This window comes from Notothenia rossii (genome assembly GCF_949606895.1).
Source record: "Notothenia rossii genome assembly, chromosome: 4".
Lineage (NCBI taxonomy): Eukaryota > Metazoa > Chordata > Actinopteri > Perciformes > Nototheniidae > Notothenia > Notothenia rossii.
The window spans coordinates 70,270,975-70,294,701 of record NC_136902.1 but is presented as its reverse complement, the minus strand read 5'-3'; the positions used below and the strand labels follow the sequence as shown (position 1 = coordinate 70,294,701).

Here is a 23,727-nt window from a genome sequence, read left to right as displayed (position 1 = left end):
GGAGGGAGCAAGGAGGGAGCAAAAGAGTGTGAAAGAGTCAGCAGGAGGAGGGTGTGTGTGTGTGGGGTCACAAACAGTCACTCCCCCTCCCTCCCTCAGTTCTTCATCTCATCCTTGCATATAGTCACTCTGCTGTGGACTTGCAGGAGGAGTATCAATAATCCCCTCACATGAAGCTTTACGTTTCCCTCTCAGTGATGTGTGGGATTTCTTTAGGCTTCTGTGGAAAAGCAGAAGCGACACATCCTGATAGTGCACAGTAAGGTAAGTCGTTGTATTTACTGCTGTGTATTTTTGTAGCACTGTGTGTTTGGCTGTGTTAGTAGATATAGAAGAGACAAATGGCTACCCAGCCTCAAACCTCCCACTTTCCAAAAGAGGTGCTAAATCACACCAGCAGCAACACACTGAGTCAACATGTGGCCTGTGAGCATAGGCTTCAGAGACTGTAGTTAAATGTATGAAATCAGATGCAACTGAAGGAATTGTTAATGTCATTTTGCATTTAAGATTCAAATGTATTCCCATTTACATGTCCATACTCTTAACCTATAATGTAATGCTCTCTGTGTGGTGTAACCATATCCTGGGGGTCTTCACAGCCTGTGTTTAGGGTGGGGTTTCCACCTCATGTTTGTACCTGTAGCACTGCAGTGTAGGGCCCTACTTCACCTACAACAGCAGGCTGCCAGCCATTGTATTGCTCTCCATTCACTGCCAGACGCAAATAAGACGGTTTGTGTATGTGTCATTGTAATGACAAAGAAGTGGAGGTGGTGGTGGTGGTGGGTTTGTGATGCTGAGAAAGCGAGATGATGAATTGCAAATGTATGAGATGGCCAAAGTCAAGGAGAATTCCCAAGGCGCATCCTGGAGGGGGGTTGGAGGACTTTATGATGTGCGAGTTCATTTAAAATCCTGGCTTTGTGTCTGAAAGCCCCGTAGTGACTCCTGTGGTGGGGAGAGGGGCGAGAAATGGTCATCTGGTGTCATAGATATGGAAATGTATTGACCGTTCAAGGATTAGCAGGACAGGAGGTCAGGATTGGGCTTTCAGGCTTATAAATCTTAACAATGCTCCTGTTATGACTGAGGAAAGCAAGCATTACAAAAACACAAACTCTGAGTGCTTTATTCAAACTTTATATACAAATATAATGCAACTAGAGTATTAATCTCCATATCATTGAACTTCACACAAATACTCTCCTGAGAGGAAAGTCCTTGTGTCACAGATTGGTTTGCATGGACTTGTGTCATAAGCTTCATATAATTGAGAGGCACATTCTGCAGTAGAACAATGGTTATATTGTAGATTTACAAGCCAGCAGAGTGCATCAAAGATCAGGTGGTCTTTGAGACGCTTAGGCAATTATAAAAGTTGGAGTATTTTATGCAGCAGAGTTCAGCGTGACGGCACGTGTTTGATTGAATGCCACTTAAGCCACAGCACTTTGCTGCATTTGTTTTGGCTTTACCTGCAAATCCAAACCTGTAGCACGTGTAGCCTGTAGTTATTTAGGCACTGTGCATAGATTGACAAACACTCTGGACAAGAATGTGATAAATAAGAGGATATGTTATCTCTTTCAAAAAGAGTATTGGTGCTTTACAAAATGATAATTCTTTTCTCAGTGGTACTAAATATAAAATCAAGCTTTTTATTTGGGTTGGAATTGCAGCCACTGAATGTGTTTGCTTTGCCGTTTAATTCACTGTCATACACTGTGCTAAATGTTAGAATAAGACATGCACGTGTAATGTAGAGGTACGCAATTTAGCACAGTGTAAACATAAAGGGTGTTATCAGCTGTTTGCAAAAGCACAAATCAGTGAATGAAGTCTTTGGAAATTGTATGTATATCAAGGTCTACGGCCTAAATAATGGGTTCTTTGACTGGAATCAAGCTGAAATATAACTTTCCAAGTGACATTTTACCAAAGGGCAATAAAAGAGCCTTTTACTGCAAATGTGACCAGGACGGCTTGGAGGAAGCAAACACATTTTCTAGCCAGCTTTGTGTAGTCATGTGTGTCAGGATGCACCACGGATCTGCTTCAGTGCACAATGCAACAAGCTCAAGGGGTGTTATGGTTGAGGGGGTACTCAGGGAAGATCGGTCTCTGTCAACAGATATGATTTAGATTGAATCTCCTAAGTGCATGTACACGATTGACATGTTACTGTCTAACAAAACAATCTAAAAAGTGCAAACACTTTTTCTTTTTTAATGAGAGCTTTGTTTAAAAACTATTTCCCAGGGTGGGTTCAGGAACACAGATGCTGCTCATCATCCAGTCCACCAGGATTAGTCAACATCTCCCTTCAGTTCTCAATTGCAAAATAACTTAAAATGCTTACTTCCTGCTCATGACTTTTGGAATCACATTGATGAAAATGGGCCTCCACATTGACCCAGATGTGGTTTTTGAGTGTATTTTGGCTTGTTTGCCTGTACTTTTCCAACATGAATAGCTTAATATTCCCACTAACTGACCTACAAGCTAATGATTGCGTCTCTGGAAGAAGACCCTGAGTGATCCACATTTAGAAAACACATTTCTAATGCAGGACTCTGCTCTTCTATTTCCTTGGCATTGGTTTATTCTGCTACCAGGAAATGGACATTCAGCTGCCATACTGAGATTGGTAGGTGAATGGCTCACCCAGCAGTGGGTTGGCTGCTGCTGTAAGGACATCAACATCCATTCATTGCCCTTTTGGTTGGTATTACTGAATAAGAGCAGCAGTGATAAGATTGAAATTATATATAATGCAAAGATCGCAAACCACGCTTGGATAGGTTTAAGTATTCTGACCAATCATTTTTATACCCACATTTTTTAAATATACCTGAGCACAAGCCATTAAAAAATGTTTATCTCTCACTGGCAAAAAATTACCCCCACCGCCATTACTCATTTGAATCAAAATACCTGCAATGAGATGCACATCTTTCAGCCACTTTTACTTATTATTGTTTCATCTACAAGCTGAATATTAACCCTATGCCTTTTGGTTTGAGCTGAAGCACGAGTTTGAAATGGCAGTTTTAGGACCAAATGTATTGCAAAGTTTATATTGCAGATCATTCTCAGTTGTCTCCACAAATATCTCATTTCTGCTTGCAGCTGTTTTTCCTATACATCATCCTGTGCCAGTGCTCGTAGATAATATTTCCTTGTGCATGCATCAAATTGCCATTGCAAAAGAAACCCTGTGTTTTGGCAACCAGTGTGACCCAACATTGATACTGTTGATCACAAATCCATAATCATAAAACTGTCTGGCACATTTGCTCCATGTAAATGGTTGGGTGTGTTTAGATTGACACTGTGGAGGAGAAAATAGTAAAAGCCTGGAATGTGAGGCATGTAAAGCTAGATTGGTGTTGATGCTCTGTGTGGCCAGGGGAGACCTTTTCACTGACAGTGACGGTAACGGGCTATGAGAAGGTCAATGGCTGAGAGTCTCTGCTGATCGCGGTTGCAGTGTTTTGTCAAAGCAGCTTAAGCCTTTTTCTTTACATAAAGCATTTTTGAAGCCTTTCTTATAATACTGCCATGATGTTGCGTTATTGTCTCATCCTGCTGTCTCCCAGTTAACATTTCTTCAGATCGGATGGAAGTCTCACATAATTATAGATATGGTGGAAAGACTTTCAAAAGATTAACTTTTGCACCTTTATGTTACATAATGAACATCGATACCTTTGAAGGAAAATGACAAAGAAATGGGAGGTTAAGTTACATAGGATGTTCGCTTAAATTCAGTCATTACAACAGATTTACTTTGTTCTGGCAAATTCAAATCCTCAAAGAATATAAAAGGCCTTGCATGTATTCATCTGACACACTAATGAAGACAGATGTGTGGCTAAACCTGCAAGTTTCAGACGACGTTTTAAGTTCACCTTTCATCTAAACAAGTAATACATTCTCATTTGATGAAGAAGTCTGCCTGGTTAAACCAGAAACATGTACAGACTCATTTTGTAATGGGGTAACAGTGGTTCATCATTTTAATGGATGGGACTCTCCCACTCCCTATATCATATTTAAAGAAACACAGATGCCCTTCCTCTGCTGAGGAATCACTACAACCTGTATCCCCCCCCCCCCTGGATGTGAACAATGGCCGGTGGCTCACGTATACTTCCAATTAACGGCTCTTTAAGGACTTCAAAGGTTGTCAATGAGGGGCTAAAAGTCTGTAAACAGGAAGTGTTTGCTAGCACCTTGGTTGTGACCCTCTAAACAAGTAAATAGCTGGTATGGATGACAGAGATGAATGAAAAGGCTGGCACAGAATCTTGTCTTCTGACCCAATAGAAAAGAGGACATAGTTTAACTGTTATTTAGGCAATCATGATACAACATATATACTATATAAAATTCACCTTTTTAGTAAATTTAGTTGAACCAGTGTCCATAGAAGTGTATAAATCATTCTAAACCTATAGAGTGGACAAAGGACTTGTTAAACCAACACAACTTGCAGCATCTGCTGTACAGAGAAACCCCATATACAGCTTAAAGACCACCACAAGCAGTGACCTGAGTCTGCAAACAGTGGTGCTCTAGAGAAAACAAAACAACCACAGCTGTTGCTAGAAAATGGGCTCCAAAATCAGTGCCCGCAGTCTTATTACAAAGAATATAACTTTTTTTTTTTTAAGTTCAGACCGTAGGCATTGTTTGAATACTTTTTTCACAATTAGGGCTTATTTTGCCACCCATAAGATAGAAAAACACTGCAGTACCATCCTTTACATACATTTTGTTTAGTGAACTTGAATAAGAATCATTTAGATTATTTAATTGCCACAATACAGTTTCAGCTAATTCCATTCCAATAGGTCATTTTGTTCAAGTTTTGGGTTTACACTATTGGGCCACGTTTACACGGAGACGTAACGGAGACAAAAACGAACCTTAGTCGATATAAAAAAAGGCTTCCGTCCACACGAGACCGCTGGAGACGCTGTAGTACATATGCAAGGCCTGTAAGTGGCGCTGTACTGTGGTTGCCATGGTTGCCTCGTTGCCCTTCTGTTTATTCTCCGCGGTGGATTTAGCAACATGTAGTTCATGTAGTTCTCCATGTCCACTTGTTGCTGATGGTTGTGGTAGAGGAGCTGTAGATTTTTGCACAAACATCTATAGCATGGTCAGTAGCGTCTGGAGCACGAAAGCAACCCTGTGATCTGCCGTTGTTGTTGTTGTTGTTGTTGTTGGCGAAACACATCAGCAATGACGCGGGCAGGGTGCTCCGATCGCCAATTTTGGGGCCGATCGCCGGAATCAGTATCATCCGATCGAGTAAACTCAGTTAATGGGGCTCATTCACTGGTGCTTCCACAAACAACAACCAACATAATTATTATATTCAAATGAAGTACATTACTCAAGTTTACATTAACTTTGGATAGTAACACGGTAGAAATTAGCGGAAGCACTCTCTTTTCCTCTCTCCCCCTCTCTCTCTCTGTCAGAGATCTCATGCACCTCACTGATCCAGTAATGAGTAACCCGACAGTGAAGAATAAATATATTTATAACTAGTTTATCTTGTTGCAGAGGTAGATAAAATAGCTTAGTGTGTTAGGTCTAATTGATAGTGTGTGTTTCGCTTCACTCACTGGTCCGTCACAGCGGTTGGAGCTGCAGGATTTCTGCTTCACACACGTTGCATACCGCTATTTTATTGTCATTTTCGGATACCTTAAAATACTGCCAGACTGTTGAAGCCATTTTGGAGAGCTTGTTTTGCCGTGCACAGAAAAAAGTGTCATGTATTTTACGTCATCATTTTACGTAATGCGATCGGCTCTCGCGACCGGCATTTTTAGAGAGCACCGATCGATCGGCACAGAGTGACTAGGACTCCCAGCAGCTTCTACTGAAGCCTTCTTAGTAAATCGCCAGAACGCCGACACCTCCTCATCTCCACCGCTCCCATCTCCACCGCTCCCATGTTTTATTTTGTGTTGCCATAAGTTAGTCTCTCTGCGTTTCTGCGCTGGGCTAATGCTAATGCTAATCATGCTAATGCAAGTATAATAAAACTTTTTGGGAGTTTGACGGGGCGTGGTTTGCATTCCGCCCAGCCAATCAGACATAGGAACCTTTTTCTCCCACGGAAGTACCTGCTCTCTAGCAGGGATTGAAAAGGGGGTGAAAAGGTTCTCATGAACTAATTTTAGTTCCGGCTCTTTTTGGTGTGAACGCTACATTTCGGAACTATATCGGAACTAAAGTGGGAAAAGTACTGCGGCGTGAACGCGGCTATTGTACTTGGTGTGAAAGCGGCTAATGCCTCTTCCTAGGGCTGCAACTAACGATTATTTTGGTAGTCGACTAATCGGTCGATTATTTTTTCGATTAGTCGACTAATCTAACGATTATTTCTGTCACACCCTCCATCTCTGCTTCCTGTGGGCACGGCTCCTTTTCCGGGCTCCAGTGCATGTTTTACCTCAAGTCTGCACACCTGTGAATGTCACCCTGTTGTCCAGTCCCAGGATCAATTCAATCGCATTTTATTCTTGTCATTTCACAGACCCTTGTTCATTATTATTTTAAGTTTGGAATTAATTACAGCGTCCATAAAGCTCTAGTGTGCTCTACTACGCTGTAAGCTTGGCGCTGTTTAGCAGCTCGTTGGTGGACACGCAGCCTCAACATAACTGAAATAGCGTTTGCTTAGCAAGCATTAACCATGAGACGTTCTGTTTTCCAACATGTAAGCTAACGTAAACATGACTATGGCTAACTTGCTCAAACTTACCCATGATCCAAAGTAGCAGTCCTCACGGTTCCAGGGTGCTTGCGTTTTAAATGCTCGTGCATCACTGTAGTGCTGCCGTGGAATGCCAATTCCCCTTTACAAATTCTGCATTTCACTGACTTCTTTGGCTTGTCGTCTGTGAAATACTCCCACACTTTCGAAACTCTCGGTCTCGCTTTTTTGAGCTCTTCATCACCCTCATTCTCTCTCCTTTCCGCCATCGTTCGTATTCTTTCTTCTTTGTTGTTAGTACAGAATGCAGTCATGGCAGACAATGGAGAGTATACTGCCCCCAGCACTTCCTGTAGTGCATTGCAGTTACAAATGAACATTTGCGCAGTTTTGAATTAACGTTACCGGCTCTCTGATTGTTTTTATACGACGCGTCGACACTAAAATTCCGCGTCGACAAATTTTTATGATCGACGTCGTCGATTATGTCGACTAATCGTTGCAGCCCTACCTCTTCCCTCCAAACCCTCGTCTTTGTGTGACTGCCATCTTGGAGCACCACATCCTACTTTGCTGTTCAGAGTAGCTCAAATATTACCCTACTCAATTTTGTATAATGTTAATTTACTCTTCATGTTGTAAAAAAAAAAAAGATATACTTCTTAGCTTGGTTTGCATTAACAGTCTAAATGCAGCATCCACCTTAATCAATGGTTGCTGCTGTCTTGCTAGTTCTCACACCAGCTGTATACTTGGCCATTGTACCTGATGTGTGCATACATCCTTCTAAAGGTTGCTCTCTTCCAATAACCAATTTCTATAACAAACAACCACCTGAGCCTCTCAAGACAGGGTCAGACAGGTTTCACAGCACCAGCTTTTCCCGCCCTCCACTGAAACATGAAATCAATTATGCAGCAAATGAAAATGACTGTGTGGTTTGGGTTATTGTTGTGAGCTCTTGTTGTTGCTTAAACATGTTGTTCTTTATATCATTTTACTTCACCTGCTACTAAGTCAATGTAATTCTTAGCCAGAGTAGTTGTGGAAAATGGTCCATTTTAGCAATTGCTGGACCTATATTGATATATCTGTTCCAGTTTTAGTCCCTACAGATCATTTTTGGAAAAGGCTGTAGTAGTCCATTGCTTCCTGGTGCATTCTGTGCCACAACTTGGCACCAAGCTATTCAAAGACGAGTCAAACTGCTTGCATTATCACTGAAAGCCTCCTTTTCCAGCTGTTTGCTATTCAGGGTTTCTAGGGCTACAGCTACAAGTCAAACAAATACTCTGGCTACATGACAATGGTATGCAGTCTTCAGTTGAGCTTTTAAATCAAGGCAGGAGATGGGAAGTACTTATTTTGTTCATCAACATCCCAAATAACACTGTTGCGGATGTTTTTCACTATCGTTCGAGAGAACACAGCCTTTTGTTGTTGCTAATACTCCCTCTGGTCTTTAATAATCTTAAATACAGTCGAGCACACCCGGAATCAGTACATGAGTCACAACCATTGGTAACATCCATGGTACTCCCATTTGAACAGAAGGATATGACTTAATATCAGCAGGGAAATGTGAGCTGTTTTGAGTGCAGTCTTTCAATGGTAATTCCCCCCCCCTCCTCCTGTATGACTACCTGTGTTATTATCTCTAGAGGCTGGAGTGTTCAGATTACAGGGTTTTGTGTCGGAGCTTGTAACTAGTCGACCCAAAGCATTCTTGTCTTTCACCGGTGTGGTTGGGTCAAATGACAGGAATGTGTTTGCAAGATCTATAGCATAGTATAAAGTCAAAATCAGATTGAGTCCTGATTTAAAATAAATGTGTTTGTATCTTCTGTTGAAACATTTGTCTACTTTTAATGGGCTATGCAGGGGAATCAATTCTGCTAACTCCAGATCTATCCGGTGTATGTTCATGGAGCTCATGAGTATAGGAATGTGTGACCAGCTGTTTCAAACTGCCTGGAGTTTATACTTTGTTGTGAAAGTCCATCAGTCAGCTTTGGCCGTAGGGTAAGAATTTTCACCATTTCCTCAAATAATACAAGTGACTTGACATTTTTGTCCTTGGGGAGAAGAAGAGCAGGTGGAGGTTTGGACAGTTTTCCCTTGTTCATGTTCCAACAGGCCCAAGTATTTGTCAAATATAAGCTGGGCTTTTAAGTAGTTATTAATAACAATAGGAGCATAATTCTACCTGTCACATATTTCAGAGATGACAAAATCCCACAGCACATGGAATGGAAATTATGAGCTCGACTCTCCCAAAACATTCAGACATAAGCGACATTGCTGGGAAATAGAGTTTGGCAGTCTAGATACAAATGTTACTTTCATGCAGAATTAAATATGTGTCTGTTTTACCACGAATGCTAGTTTGCCCACTCGCGACAAGGCCAAACCTAAAACCTCCCATTTGTAACATTTGAGAATAGAATAAATATAAATCAGGTTCCATGACTTGTAATACAGCAACCTATTAACAGTACAGCCTGTCCTCCGACAAAAAACGACCATATACGCCGATTGTTCATGCCCTTACGACCCAGAGACACGTTTTAAAGTGTATGTTGCTTCTTACACTAGTGGTCGTGTAAGACAGGGGTTCCCAACCTTACACACACACACACACACACACACACACACACACACACACACACACACACACACACACACACACACACACACACACACACACACACACACACACACACACACACACAGCAAATAAGATGAGTGTGACTTACTTTCACATAGGTGCGTTAAAACCGGATGTATTACCCTCACTGTCAAATGATTACACAGTGATGTCTGTATTACTCATCCACTAAAAAACATCAGTTTATCCTTGTTAATTACACAATATTGATTGGTTTAAATTGTGTACAATGCTTTTGCTTTTAACCTTCGATTCAGAGAAACAAATAGTTTTTTCGGAGTTTAGACACTACAGTTTCCGAAGACACTACACTACCCAGAATCTCCAGCTATCGTTTGGGACTACAACATCCGCCTTGCTTTACAAACCCCTTGATTAGTCATCAAGCCCTGTGATTGGATGTTGGAGTGGCAGTGTGACAAGGTTACGCTGAGCATCAAACAGCTCTATGAAATGGAATGGAACCACGGCAGACTATCCAAAACTGGAATTGGACGGGTCTATTGTGTGTTTCGCAACATGTTCTATGTCACGTCTCTTTATAAGACGTTTTCGTATTTCCCAAAATTAGAAGTTGCCAGTAATAAACTTTGTACACCCTGGAGGTTTAGGGGATGTTAACACAGTGGTGTTATCAAATTTAAAACATATAATTAATAAATGGGTGAATTAATATACCCACATGACACCTAAGGTCAGAAGAGCTTTATTTAACAGCTGGTCTTATGTCTGTGACCCCTCCTGTTGTTCATTGATAAGCCTGAAACATGCACTTGTCAAGGTTCAGAGGCAAATATGGCAGTAGCCATCAATCATCTTAAGATAAGATATACTTTATTGATCCCAAGTTGGGAAATGTTTTTGTTACAGCAGCATATACTACTTTGTTCTACTCCACTACAATTCAGAGGTTAGCCTGGTATTTTTTACTCCACTACATTTATTTGTTACTTTGCAGATTCTGATTAATGATGTGAAATATAAACAACCCTTAAATCAGACTTTAGTTACACCTGAGTCAAATTTAGGGAAGGTATTGTCAAGTGCCAAAATAAACTTTGCAATATATTGGACGTTAGGTACTTTGTCAGACTTCATATTTATCTGTGGATAACCCCAAACAATTTTTCTTATTCAAAAGAAGACCTTAACTTAAAGTTTTATTTCATGTTTGAATAAAGCCTTATTAGTTTTTCTGTTTTGCACATTCTCCTGTTAATATCTTTGGACGTCCTGCACTGAACTGTTTTATTGTAGAGATCACTACAGTATCTTCTTGATATTTTATATTCTATATTTCTATCATGGCTTCTACTTTCCCCCAATTTTGTATGTAGGCTACTCTTAATATTTAAATGTTTTCATCAAATAAAACGTATTCAACAACAAAATTCAATAAGGTGCTTTAACCACTAGGCGGTGCGGGTTAAAAAAACAGTGGTGTAGTTAATAAAACACAATAATATGAACATAATGACTATTAACTTTATTGTGAAATTACAACAGAACGGTAAAGGAAAATACAGTTTCAGTCTCTCGGTTTGAAGCTTATGCATTGTACCATGAACCTGTATAGACCAGCCAACTGCATGAGGAGTTGGAAAGGTAGTTCAGTAAATAATATCTTTAAAAACTACAAAAAAATCCCTTTCTATCAGCTGTGCACCGTTATGGTGTAAATACAGCCTATCTACCAATTGGATCAAATATAAAAGTCAGCCGAATTAGTGTTGATACCGCTAGGAGACGCATTGTGTGAAAAGAAATTGAAGATGCTGTTTAATTGCTGATATATTTATGATCCACGTCATGTATTCAGTTTTGGCGGCATTTCTTACAGTTTGTCAAAAGGTCTTCTGATCAGGGCTCTATAAATAAATATCTACGTCAGATATGTAATATTTAATGCAGCCGAACTGTGTACTACAATGCCGTTATGTGATGACTTCCAAAGAGAAAAGCAAGAACACACGGAATAAAGTATTATTTTATTTTAAAAAAAATGTTTTTTCCGATTTCATATTGCATAAACACCATATCCCGGCATGCAAGGATAAACTGACGTTTTTTAGTTGATGAGTACTGCAGATATCACTGTTAAATCAGTTGATCATTGGTTTTATTATGAAAACGTTGAGACCGGAAATACTGTTTTCAACCCGTAACTTTACATGGAGGCTGCCACATACCTCAAATCATCTTCGTAATATCTATCAAACTATAGATCCTACATATCGACTGGACGTGGATTCTAAAAGTACAATATACACTTCTTGCTAGAAATCTAATCAAAAAGCGTTTTAATAGCCAAACTATCCTACAATTTAGGATTTGACAGAGAGGGTTATTTGTTAATAAACGACCATCTGTAACGTTAGCATTCAACGGGAGCACTAGAGGGTGGAAACTTTCAAACGTAATTATAGGAGGTATTAAGCGCTTGAACAAACAACATATTTGGTCGTAATAAGGGCCTGAACAATCGGCCCATTTGGTCGTATGAGTTGGAGGACTTTTTGTAACAGTAACTTAACATTGTATTCACCTGCATATCACAGCTCAAGGGCTAGGTAATGAATCTCCTAAAGTTTTGAATAAAAAACATGCATTCTAACTGAAAGAATCAAAGGGATTCTAGGGAAAGGAAAAAGTCTTGTAAGGAATTAAATACATAGTAGCATTTTCTGGTACCACTTTACAATAAGACTACCCTTGTAAAGGATTCATAACGGGTTTATAATTAGGTTCTAAACACTTTATTAATCATTAAGAACCATTTATAAACCAGTTCTAACATAGTTTTCATACATCAACACAGGCTCACTATTTGGCAAGATGACTAAGCCTTATATTGGCACTAGCTTACTTTGTCCTCTTCATCAGTCAACATCCTTGGTATCTGTTGTTCACTGAGTTGATTCCCCCCCTTCCATCTTGATGTTTTTTGGCATGTCTTTATGACCATGTATTTATGAGTTACTAACATTTATAACTTCCAAAAGGGAGCCTTGTTGTAAAGTGTAAACCACATTCCCATTTATTAATGAGTTACTACCATTTGTAATAAGGCTTAGAAGTACAGATAAATGTGGGCTCACTATTTGGCAAGCAACCGGTCACAGTTGCCCTGTTTATCTCATGTCTTATAGTGTTCAAAACCTAATTAATAAATAAATTACAAACTATTCGTAAACCCTTTTTAAGGGTAGTCTTATTGTAAAGTGGTACACATTTTCTTGTTATCACACTCTGGAAAGTGAAAATAAAATGAAAGCGCTATACCATAATTGTCTTAATGAGAACTGGATTTAATGTAGTGTGTTTGTACAGTTGCTCATTTAAGCACAGCGTTATGGTTTTTATGTAATAGCCGTTTGCAGCTTCCTAAGTGGTGTTAGCGGTGGGGAAATTCTGTGTTTTTCCCTGAAGCTGTTGTGTTGCTATTTTTGAGGCACAATAAAACGATTCTTCTTTGTGATCTGTGGGTGGCTGGAATCTCCTGTGGTTATGTATTTCATTAAGGGCCTGTAACAAATGAATCCTCTGAAACTTCTGCTGTCCTGAAGCAGCCTGCTGGAAATTACCCGTGTACTTAGGCACTACTTTGTCCATTTAATGGCAGCATTTTCCAGTTGAAATGTTCACTTCCGTGTTTGTTTAGCAGTTTGAAGGACGATGGTACCAATACAAGACAGGGACACTGACTTACTAACTTGTTTTAGCAGGTATTTCTCTGCTACAACATATTTTCAAACCCTGGCATTTTTTCTCATGTATTAATAAAGAGCTTGTGATGGATTTTTAAGAGAATATCGTGTTTAAATATTTCATGTTGTATTGTATTCAGATATTCTGGTAACACTAATGCCGTCAAACATCAAATCCCTGTATTTCAAAATGTAGAAGATGCATGCTTATTCATTCGTACACTTGTATTATTAAGAGCTTCTCTGAAATATCTGTGTTCGTTATATCTTAAAACCTCAGTAGTTTCCTGCGGCTTTGCTGCTTATTTCCATTGGACTGCCCTTGAGTGAAAAACGTAAAGGACCAACTTTTTGTAGTCACAGTAATATGAGTTTTGTTGCACTCGAACAGTGTTTCAGAATCAATCAGCCATTTTAATGTATTAAATAGTGTTCATTGTGGCACTCACTTAATTTCAGGGCTGAACAAATGGGGTTGTGCTGTAAAATCCAAGGTTGGTTCACAGTAAGTACCTAAACTGTAACAGGAAAACACATCTTCTGCTACTCAAGCCCCCTAGTCTAATTAACAGCTGGTCAATTTGACTTCAAATCAAAATGTAAACCATTGACAACATCAGCAAATCCAGCATAGCAACATATTAAAGCTCCCCTATAAATAGCCGTTACATCCATAAATACTAAATGTTGGCCAGTCTAAAATATCCTCTTATTGTATTAACAGTTTTATGAAACCCTGTAGGCCTCAGTGACAATCATGGCAAAAACACATTGGACATTTTGTTCCTCTCCAGGGATGACATCTGCAGAGCCATTCAACTTTAACCTTATCCACATACAAAAATGAAGGGTACTGTGTGGGGAAAGAGTATAAACAAGTTTAAAGTAGCCCTGGGTATAATGTTTGTGCTAGCATGTTTTTAAAGCATGTTTGTTTCCCTATATGAATCCAATTTCATGTAATGAGCGCAGTGGCATTTCATAGTCCTGTTACTCCTCCTCCTCTATTTGTATACCAAAGAGGATTGAATGAAACAGGAAATAAACTGCAGGGTTATACGAAAAACAAATCTTCCATCATGGAACATTGTGCATTGCAGTAACAGTGTTGATGAGTGAGCAGAATGAAGAGGGGAAAGGGAGAAACACAAGGTAGAGAAACGGGGTCAGCTCCAGTTTACGTAACGCCCCTCTTCAAAGTAAGCCTGAGTGCATGCACTAGCAGAGGGTTTGGCTCCCACTCATCTGCAGAGGCTACACATGCACAAACACTGACCCCCCAAAGGGTCCATCCTACAAGGAGGGGAACATCAGCAGGAACAACAGCCACAATGTTAATCTTCTGTCCCATCTGTTAATGGTCCCAGGCATAGCATTTTGGAGCAGGCTGTCCAGCCTAAAGGCAAGTAAATGGAGTCCAAATGTGCATTATGGTGAAAAGCTGTTATCCCCCTACCTCCTGCTTCCAGTTGTCTTTTATGCAAGTGGTAGTTCTTGAGAAAAGACAACAACAACATTACATAGACTGCGTGCTTCAGCTCCAGCCCTAAATAACTCATGTTCACTCAAGCTGTCACAAACAGTGCTCATACTTTCATTACGTCCCCTTCACTTCACACAACCCCTGTGCATGTTGAAAGGGGCTGAATGGATCATTCCCCTCTGAGACTGGTGTCTTTCAAGCTTGACAAAAACTGGCCCTTTTTTTCTGGTTGTGAGTGACACTAAAATAGTAGAAATACATGGGGTTATAGGAATAAAAGTACAATAATAATGGAAGGCTTATGATGTGTTCCTTCATACACTCTTGGTCCTGCAATCATGAAATATTTGTCCTTCTTTATTAGGGAGGTGGCTTCTTTAGTCATCTAAGTTACAGTTGATGAATGCTTAAAGGTCCCATGTCCTGCTTTTCCAGTTATTACCCGTCCCCTTGTGTGTTATGAAGGTTTTTATGCATGTAAACAGTCTGCAAAGTCACAAACCCTCAAAGTGCACCCTGTAGCGAGTAAAACTCACACAGAAAAGACCTGTCTATGCTGCCCCAGAACGCCTCGTTGGACATTTCTCTTTTTCCATTGTTTTCTTCCTGGGTAAAGTGACGTGCACATAACCAAATGGACCAATCCGTGGAGCCATTACGTTACGTCCGTGGAGCCGTTAGGTTAAGTCCGTGGATTGGTCAGATATATTCTGCATCAAAGGCACAAGTTTGATATTATTTCTCATCTGGACTTCTTCTTTTTTCTTCTTTTGTATAGAGCTTACCAGCCGCTGATCAAGCAAACTGTCTGAAGCTCCAGTGACAAACAAAATGCCTGAAAAATCAATACGATCCTGCAGGTAGGTTAACATTCAGACACAATTCTGTCATTTGACATACACACACACAAATCATTCTGTACAGACATAAAATCATGTTCCTTTGGAGTTAACTTTAACCTGTATTTTCACCTCTGTTTAGCCTCTGAATTATGGGAAATGTTGAGAGCCAGAACGGGGACCATGCCCTCTACGGTAACGAACATGGCTATTTGTCACGTAAGCACATGTCTCGATCTCTTCGCATCTCCAATAAGCAGTCCAGACGCTCTCGGCATGCTTCATCAGGGAAAATAGAGCACAGGAACTCTGAAACGAGTACACGCTCAAGTAGCACCCCCAGTATCCCACAATCCCTAGCTGACCATGGCCTGGAGCCCTTCAATGAGACGAATATCCTCCCAGACTTTGGAAGTCCAATTTGGGTGGACCGCGTTGCAATGAACCTTCGACCTGTGTCCTTTCACAACGACCTGACCAATCCTTCGGTGCACATGAATACAATGCACGTAACCCTTCCTGGCCCCACTGCAGAGGAGGTGCAGGACAAAGACGAGTACATGGGCGAGGTAACGTACCTTCAGAAAACACGGGACGGCTCCAATGAGACGGTAAGCTTCAAGAAGAAGAGGTCTAAGTCTGCAGACATGTGGCGAGAAGACAGCCTGGAGTTTTCCCTCTCTGACCTCAGCCAGGAGCACCTGACCAGCACAGAGGAGATCATAGACCCAGCCAGCGAGAGGGACTTTACTGACTGCAAAGGACACCTGCAGTCCAGCCCCACAGACTCCGCTGACAGGGCCAACTCCCTGGATGAGCTGTACAGCCAGAAGAGCTCCACTCGCAGGCAACCCCACGGCCGCTATGCCAAGTGGCACGGTGCCAACAGGGCCATCAGGGAGGGCGATGATGATAAGATGATCTCCCCATCTGAGGAAGAAGGGAACACCTATAGTGCATACACCCTCCCCTGCAGGCGTTCCCACTGCCTTTCCGAAGGCCTCAGCAGCCACCAAGCTGCCATGTGTGCCAGTATGCAAGGCAGGAGAGCGCAGACTATACAGGTAAGATGAAAAGCAGTTTCACATTGTGCTGTTATTTTGAACTATTATGCCCAAATATTGTCTTGCAGAATTAATAGATACAATAACCAATTCCATGCCCCATCCATGAAAATATAAAGCATGTATTCATGTGTTTTTTTAAGTGTCAGGAACTTGAACTATTAAAGCAGTATCATGGCTCCTTTATGCTCCTTGGAAAGCTGTGCAGAATATAAATGTAGTCTGGTGGCATCCCTAAAAAGAGGGCTCCCCTCATACCATTTTTTTTCCCTCCCATTGTGTCTGAGGGTTTCCTCTGCTGCATTCAGTTTTCAGATAATAAGCTGCTGAAATAGATTAAGTTTCAAACTAAAGCTCATGTCAGGAGACCGATGTGTCGTTTCCTGATGAAACTGTTGTTTTACTTGGGAGAAGAGTCCACGATGACGGGAGGTAGTGGGGGGGGGGGAGTTAAAGCTTAAAGTCACTCCCCCCTTTGAAATGCCTCAGCCTTTGTCATGATAATAAGGGGAGGCCCGTGGAACAGTAAAATGTGTGCGGTGGACCTGTCACTGCGGGGCACCGTGGGCCCTAGAGAATGGGGCTCTGGAGCGCATGATTGGGTCATGTGACCAGATGGAGATACCGAGCTCGGTGTAGCCCCCTTCATCTTCCAGGTCTTTGGCCATGTGGGTAGGAGAGAGCAGGAGTTGTTGACAGGTTCCATTCTTAGTTATGAAGAAAACGTGGTTGCAATGCTGTCTCACCTGTCTTGTACTTCTGCAACGTCGCAGGATGTCACAGCCGGGGAGGGCAGCGAGTACGAGGACAGCGGCATCGACGGGGTGACGGCGGAGGCAGAGCACCAGTCCAGACGCTACAAGACCATGTCGGCCTCCTTTTCCATGTGCTCGGCGGCCGGCAGGAGCATGTTCGCCGGCAGCGACAGCGGCAGCAGCAGCGGCGGCGGCGGCGGGGCCAGTGAGTGTGTTCAGGGCGTGTACGAGAACTTTCGTCAAGAACTGGAGATGAGCTCCTGCCAGACGGAGAGCTTGGAGGAGGCGGGGTCAGCCCTGAGTGACGAGCAGAGCACCATGAGCTCCGCCTACCAGTCAGACGTGTTGCTCAGTGTGGCCCAGGGGATGGTGCGCAAAGCTGGCAGGCTCGCCGTCAAGAACTTCCTCGTGCACAAGAAGAACAAGAAAGTAGAGTCAGCCACGAGGCGCAAGTGGAAGAGTTATTGGGTGTCTCTGAAAGGTTTGTAGTGCCCTCAATGTGTCCATAACATTTGCATGCAATTCCATCATATCAGTATTGATACAGCTCGGAATGCTTTTGATGTTTATTATTTTGCTATCATACAGTGGCTCATGCAGCAATACTTAAGATCTAATCTAAATTCAGTTTATAGTTTCTTATTAAACGAAGCTTCAATTTCAGCATGATGTAAACTTCTTTATTAAATATGATGCCACTTTACTGAGCTGGAAATTAGATAATAACTCTTAATGATCATGAAACCTCCCTTGCTGATAAGTCAGCCATGCTGCACTTCTTAATATTGGCCACTGGAGAGCAGAATTAAATTGCTTGTGCAAATATGGCTCTATAAAAAATAAATAATAATAATCAGTATTTTCAATCTTTTCTAGAGACTGGGGCCAGTGTATATTAAATACAAAATGGATTGTTTTTGTTTTCTAGGTTGCACTCTGTTCTTCTATGAGACTGATGGGCGGTCAGGCATCGACAACAACAGTATTCCCAAGCATGCAATCTGGGTGGAGAACAGTATTGTCCAGGCGGTACCAGAGCATCCCAAAAAGGACTTTGTGTTCTGTCTCAGCAACTCCCTGGGAGACGCTTTCCTGTTTCAGGTAAGAGGATGATTAAATTGCATCTGGGAATGCTATTATAATTAGATGTGAATTAGTACAGGAAAACTAAATAAAGGGCTTTTTATATTGAATGGCGGGAACCAGTTGTTTAACCTCTGACCTTTCCCTGTCTGACCCCCACGCAGACGTGCAGCCAGACGGAGCTGGAGAACTGGATCACAGCCATCCACTCGGCGTGTGCCACTGCTGTCGCCCGGCAGCACCACAGAGAGGACACGGTGCGCCTGCTGCGCGCAGAAATCAAGAAGCTCGAGCAGAAGATAGACATGGACGAGAAGATGAAGAAGATGGGTGACATGCAGCTGTCTGCCGTTACTGATACCAAGAAGAGGAAGACAATCCTGGATCAGGTAGGTTTTCTCTTTTCTCACTGAGCCACGTCTCGCATACAGTCAGGCAGCACTTCACCTGTGTTTGCATGATTTCCCAAAAATATCGTAAAAATATATAAGATAGAATCTGTATGGCTTGTCAAATGTGAAAACACATCTCCTCATCAATTGTATGAAAATTAGTTTATATTTCATTTATAATTTTTTTTAAAATCAGAATAAAAGTATAACTTACGTTGGAATGATTTTCACCACAGCTGTGACAGTTTAATTGGATTTAAAACTTTTCTGAACTGATAAGCAAGTTAACAAGCCAACAGGCATTGATAAAAAGGTGACAGTCAAGCCTCAACTTGATTTACTTCAAAAATAGAAAAACTAAAGTATTATATCAACAGAAGGGCTCTAGTCATCAACCTCCTGCAGCTGCACTGAAATGTTGACTCTTGACTTTTAAAGAGTAGGAGATCTGCTCCTTTTTCAACTTTAACTTTAAACTGCAGCACTGAGATGTTTTCCTCACACAGCTATAGTGACAATAACTTTATTAATATTTAAATAACCTGTTGGTGTTATGTACTATTTAATTACAGGCATCACTTGAAACTAGTCTCTCAACAGTATCCAGTATCAGTTATTCTGATGCTATAAAACAGGACATGACAGATGCAGAGAGAGGTTTGTGGGGATTAAGTAACAGATCTCTGAGGTATCATCCGCTAGAGACGGCTGATGATGCTGCCCACCTATTGGCCACCATATTGCTTTTTGTTTTTGAAACACGGCCTGCAGTTGGCACCAGTTGATAGCCTGCCATTCTTTCAATTAATTGGAAAGCTCATATTGTCCTTTTGATATGTCTGTTTACAGAGAAGGGAGATAAACTGGCCTTTGTTTGGTCGGTTAGGTAGTGCTTGGATGGAGCGGTTCTGTTTGGCAGTGTCAGGTTTCACATTGTGCAGGATTGAATGGATATAGGCCTGCTCCTTAGAAAGCTCAAACGCTCCCAGCCTCTATCTGCCAGTGGAATGCACAGTATTGTTTCTTTCCCCTCTCTGGGCTACTTGGCACCGCCGTGGTACTGGCCGCCTCTTCCAAACTCCAGAACAGGACCGTGACTGGGTAGGGATGGCCCAGTGAATAATCACAATGTCCTGCTCTACTGCCCCAGTAAACATCCATCCATTAGGATCAGAGAGAGCAGGTTGGCAACACTTGCAGAGTGGTAACAGAGCTCCTGGGGAGGAGAGGAGATGCTCCACCTTGGTCTGAAGTTGACAAACAAGACAAACCATTAACCTGATGTTCGGCTGCGTTGTTCCTCTCTGCAGATTTTCCTGTGGGAGCAGAACCTGGAGCAGTTTCACATGGATCTCTTCCGCTTCAGGTGCTACCTGGCCAGCCTGCAGGGCGGAGAGCTGCCCAACCCAAAACGCCTCCTGGCCGTTGCTTCTCGCCCCACCAAGCTCGCAATGGGCCGGCTGGGAATATTCTCTGTCTCGTCCTTCCACGCACTGGTAAAAACCCTCTCTCTCTCTCTCAATTTGATTCACAAACAGTTAAAGTACAAGTACTGCCATGAGACATAATGGCGGGAATGGGGGAAATGGGAAGCCCTCTATACATTACGTCATCATTTTATTTTGCTAAAGCTTTTATCCCAAGCAATTTACAAGTTCAATTCTAGACTTTTATCCACATGAGGTAAAGTAGGTCCAGTAGTCATTTATACACTATACAGACATTGTGCATTTTATTACATTTACTAAGCTTTAGAGCTTATGCGCTCCTTCTTGACATCTTAGGTTTACATCAATTTAACTATAAACACATGTAGCTGGAGCCTACACACATTCTTACTTGAAATCAGTGAATAATTAGTAGCAGAAGTATAATTTCACAGCACCAACCGAGGCTGTCACTTCAGAAGTAGGTTGATCCCTCTAAACCCTGTATTTTCCTTATATTTAGAAATTCCTTAGATACTGCATATCCCTCAAAATACAGAGCGTCACCTCTAAGCACACAAGGTGACTGGCAGGGAAATTGATTCCTGAAACTAAAATCAGTGTTATTATAGGGCCTAGGTCTCATGCAGGCCAGGACACCTATTTGTGAAGTTTTAGTTCAGTTTTGGCCTCCCACTGAGGTTGTGTGCTCCACGGCTAAAAACACTGGAAGTACAGGAAGAGAGATATTGGATTTCTAGAGACATGTTTGCAGATCACTGAGTTACCACCAAAGCAGTGTTGTGGAGCTGGTGGGCGTTAGAGCTGCAAGATAATAAAAGAGGCTTTCTTGTGACTCTTAAAGCCTCTCCTTTACTTTCTACAACGAGTTATACTTGTATCAGCATTATGTCTAAACAGGGCGCAAAGAAGTTGACAAAACCAAAAAAGACAGAATGAGTGCAGAGGTTACGTTTCCAGCATACACACTCCTACATCAACTGTGGCTTTGCTGCCTAATTCAGCATATTTGAAAATACCTTTTTACTTTTGCTTCTTCATAAACGAGTAACCTAGAAATGCCAGGTTGAGTAAAACTCTGCATGAGCTAAGTGCTCATGTGTGAAATATACATGACAGCTTTGTACCGGTTATAAGTCTTCATCATGCTGAGATCCATGTGGGCCCCTTTTCTTCATTCATTTAACCCAATAAGTCAGTTTAAAACACATCATTTACAGAGACAGTCTGGTGTAATGCTTCCTGTTAAAAAGTATTATTGCTCATGGAAAACCTACTGCTAGCAAATACCACTTTAGGCATATGTGCTATACTTCATCATTATTATTTTATTGATTTACCTTTTTAAAGATGATTCTTTTTTTGTTCTATGTTCCTTTTAAATAATTATGTTGTTCGGAAAATGTTGTGTAAAAATGAATGCTTGCCATACTTGCCATTAGAATTTAGCAAACTGTGTTCTGACATGAGGCAAAACAGATAGTTGTCGACACTTCCTTTGATCTAATTGTTATGTGACTACGACTTCATGCTGTTTGCAGGTGGCGGCTCGCGCAGAGAACGGAGTGAGACGGAGAACGCAGGCCATGTCTCGTTCCTGCAGCAAGCGCAAGAGCAGGTTCTCCTCCCTGTGGGGTCTGGACACCACCTCAAAGAAAAAAACTAAAGCCCATCCAAGCATCAACCAGGTCTGCGATATTTTACAGTTATTTTCATGTTTCAAAGCAATCAATACACCTGCCTTGGCCTTTTAAAAGGTTATCTTTTTGCCTGTTTTTCAAGCATTTATCCTCCACTGCTCTGCTTGAGTTATGACCCCTTCCCCTCTTTTTCTGTCCCAGCAGGTCTTTACTGATGGCGAGGAGCCAGCGAAAAAGTCTGTAGATGGCGTATATGTCGATCCTTCCAAGGAACACACAGTAAGGAGGAATCGTTTTCTGTATGCATACACTTCACAGCGAGGTGTAGGTCAAACATGAGTGGGAACACTGACGTCAATGGAATATTAGTCCTCAGTGTTTTCAAGCAGAGGCTGCATTGATACGGCTCTGTGGGTGTTCTGACTGTAGCTGTCTAGCTTGGAAGTACTGTGGGAGAATTGACTATGCTGCTTTGAGATGACCAATACAAATAACTATGTAAACACATTTGATCCCAACATTTGCTTGAGTATTTTACAAGTATGTTTGACTTATTCCCACAAAAAATAAGCCTTTCTGATGTTTCTGTTTAAAGAAAAGTGAGGACGGAACATCGAGCCTTCCGCGGCCGAGCACAGAAAGTGACATCTGGGTCCCGGACCATCTCACCCCCTCCTGGGTGTGTCTGCCAAATGACCAGCCTGTGCTGACCATCATCCAGCCAGGGGAGTCAGCACTGTGCGTTCTAGAAACCATCTGCAAGGTATTGTGGTACATTCTATCCAGTGATGTCCGTATGACAAAGATTTAGCGGTATTATGAAATACGAGAAGACATTTAGAAGTATGTCTGGGCTCTCATGACATCATTAAACTAGACACATCCAGTGTTTTTGAACATGATAATAGCCAACATATGGACTGCAACATTCATGATTGTTTAAAACTGATATTAAAATAGGTTTTCCCCAACGGTCAATCAATGCAACCATGAGCGGTCATTGATACAGTTGTAAATTAACAAGAAAAATATAAGGCTGAGATCTCATCGCAACAATTCTATGCTTTGTGTAACAATAACAAGTTATTCGACTTTTTTTAAACGTCTCTCCTCATCCCACAGGCTCACCACCTCGATCCCACCAAGCATTACTTGCGACTCAAGTTCCTGATTGAAAACCAAGTGCAATTCTACATCCCCAAACCAGAAGAGGACGTGTGTGACTTGGTATGTAACTGTCTGCTCAAACATGATCTTTGTCTACCTCCTTTGACACACTTTTCAAGATGTTAAGGGTAAACCTAATATTGTATTAGATGTGTAGGGAATCACAACATGGAGAACACCACAGACCATAAGAGCATCCTTTTGTTGTGAATTATTAATAGACTTTTTATTTGTATCCTCTGGAGGAATCCCTGCCTTGGACGACCATGTACTCAAACATAGATGTATTTATGGAGACCCTCTGATAATCAGATCTGCAGTGACTGCTATCTTGTATTCATGACATGTCACAGACTATCTTGCATAAAGTATCTGCAAAGAGCTTTTCTAAGAATACACTACTTGCATGCTGACAATAACCATCCCACGAAAATATTAATCAAATAAGTCGATGTCTCACGACTTATATAATAACTCTTTTTGTTCTTCACAGCTTTACAAAGAAATTGAGCTCTGCTCCAAAATTACGAAAGTAATCCAGTTTGACAGAGATGAATCCTGCATGATTGGATACGGTAGGAACCATTTCAACGATTCAGCGTTTTACATTCATACTGATTTTATAGTATGATTTTTGTTTTCAGTTAAGATGTCGTAATGACCCAATGTCCGAAATGTAATATGTGTTGTTTTCAGCGAAACAATTTCTTTTCTTTGACCTATACACAACCTGTATGGT

General features: G+C 41.4%; 2 protein-coding genes across 3 annotated transcripts in view; one reads left to right on the top strand and one right to left on the bottom strand.

Moving 5' to 3' along the window:
* LOC307035563 (uncharacterized protein) overlaps nt 1–23,727 on the bottom strand; it is a 120,398-nt gene that overhangs the window by 52,060 nt on the left and 44,611 nt on the right. The gene's annotated exons all lie outside the window — the stretch shown is intronic.
* The window catches only part of LOC307035559 (rho guanine nucleotide exchange factor TIAM1-like), a 47,064-nt gene that overhangs the window by 9,535 nt on the left and 13,802 nt on the right, over nt 1–23,727 (top strand). Inside the window, exons 2-12 of one of the 2 annotated variants that reach the window (XM_079675054.1) lie at nt 15,379–15,460; nt 15,582–16,503; nt 17,277–17,739; nt 18,187–18,359; nt 18,506–18,730; nt 20,044–20,229; nt 21,723–21,869; nt 22,023–22,100; nt 22,417–22,584; nt 22,944–23,048; nt 23,482–23,563. In XM_079675054.1, coding sequence (XP_079531180.1) covers nt 15,592–16,503; nt 17,277–17,739; nt 18,187–18,359; nt 18,506–18,730; nt 20,044–20,229; nt 21,723–21,869; nt 22,023–22,100; nt 22,417–22,584; nt 22,944–23,048; nt 23,482–23,563 — 2,539 coding nt within the window. In that variant the 5' untranslated portion in view covers nt 15,379–15,460; nt 15,582–15,591. The remainder of the gene's footprint in view (nt 1–15,378; nt 15,461–15,581; nt 16,504–17,276; nt 17,740–18,186; nt 18,360–18,505; nt 18,731–20,043; nt 20,230–21,722; nt 21,870–22,022; nt 22,101–22,416; nt 22,585–22,943; nt 23,049–23,481; nt 23,564–23,727) is intronic. The other variant, XM_079675055.1, reaches the window with a different exon arrangement.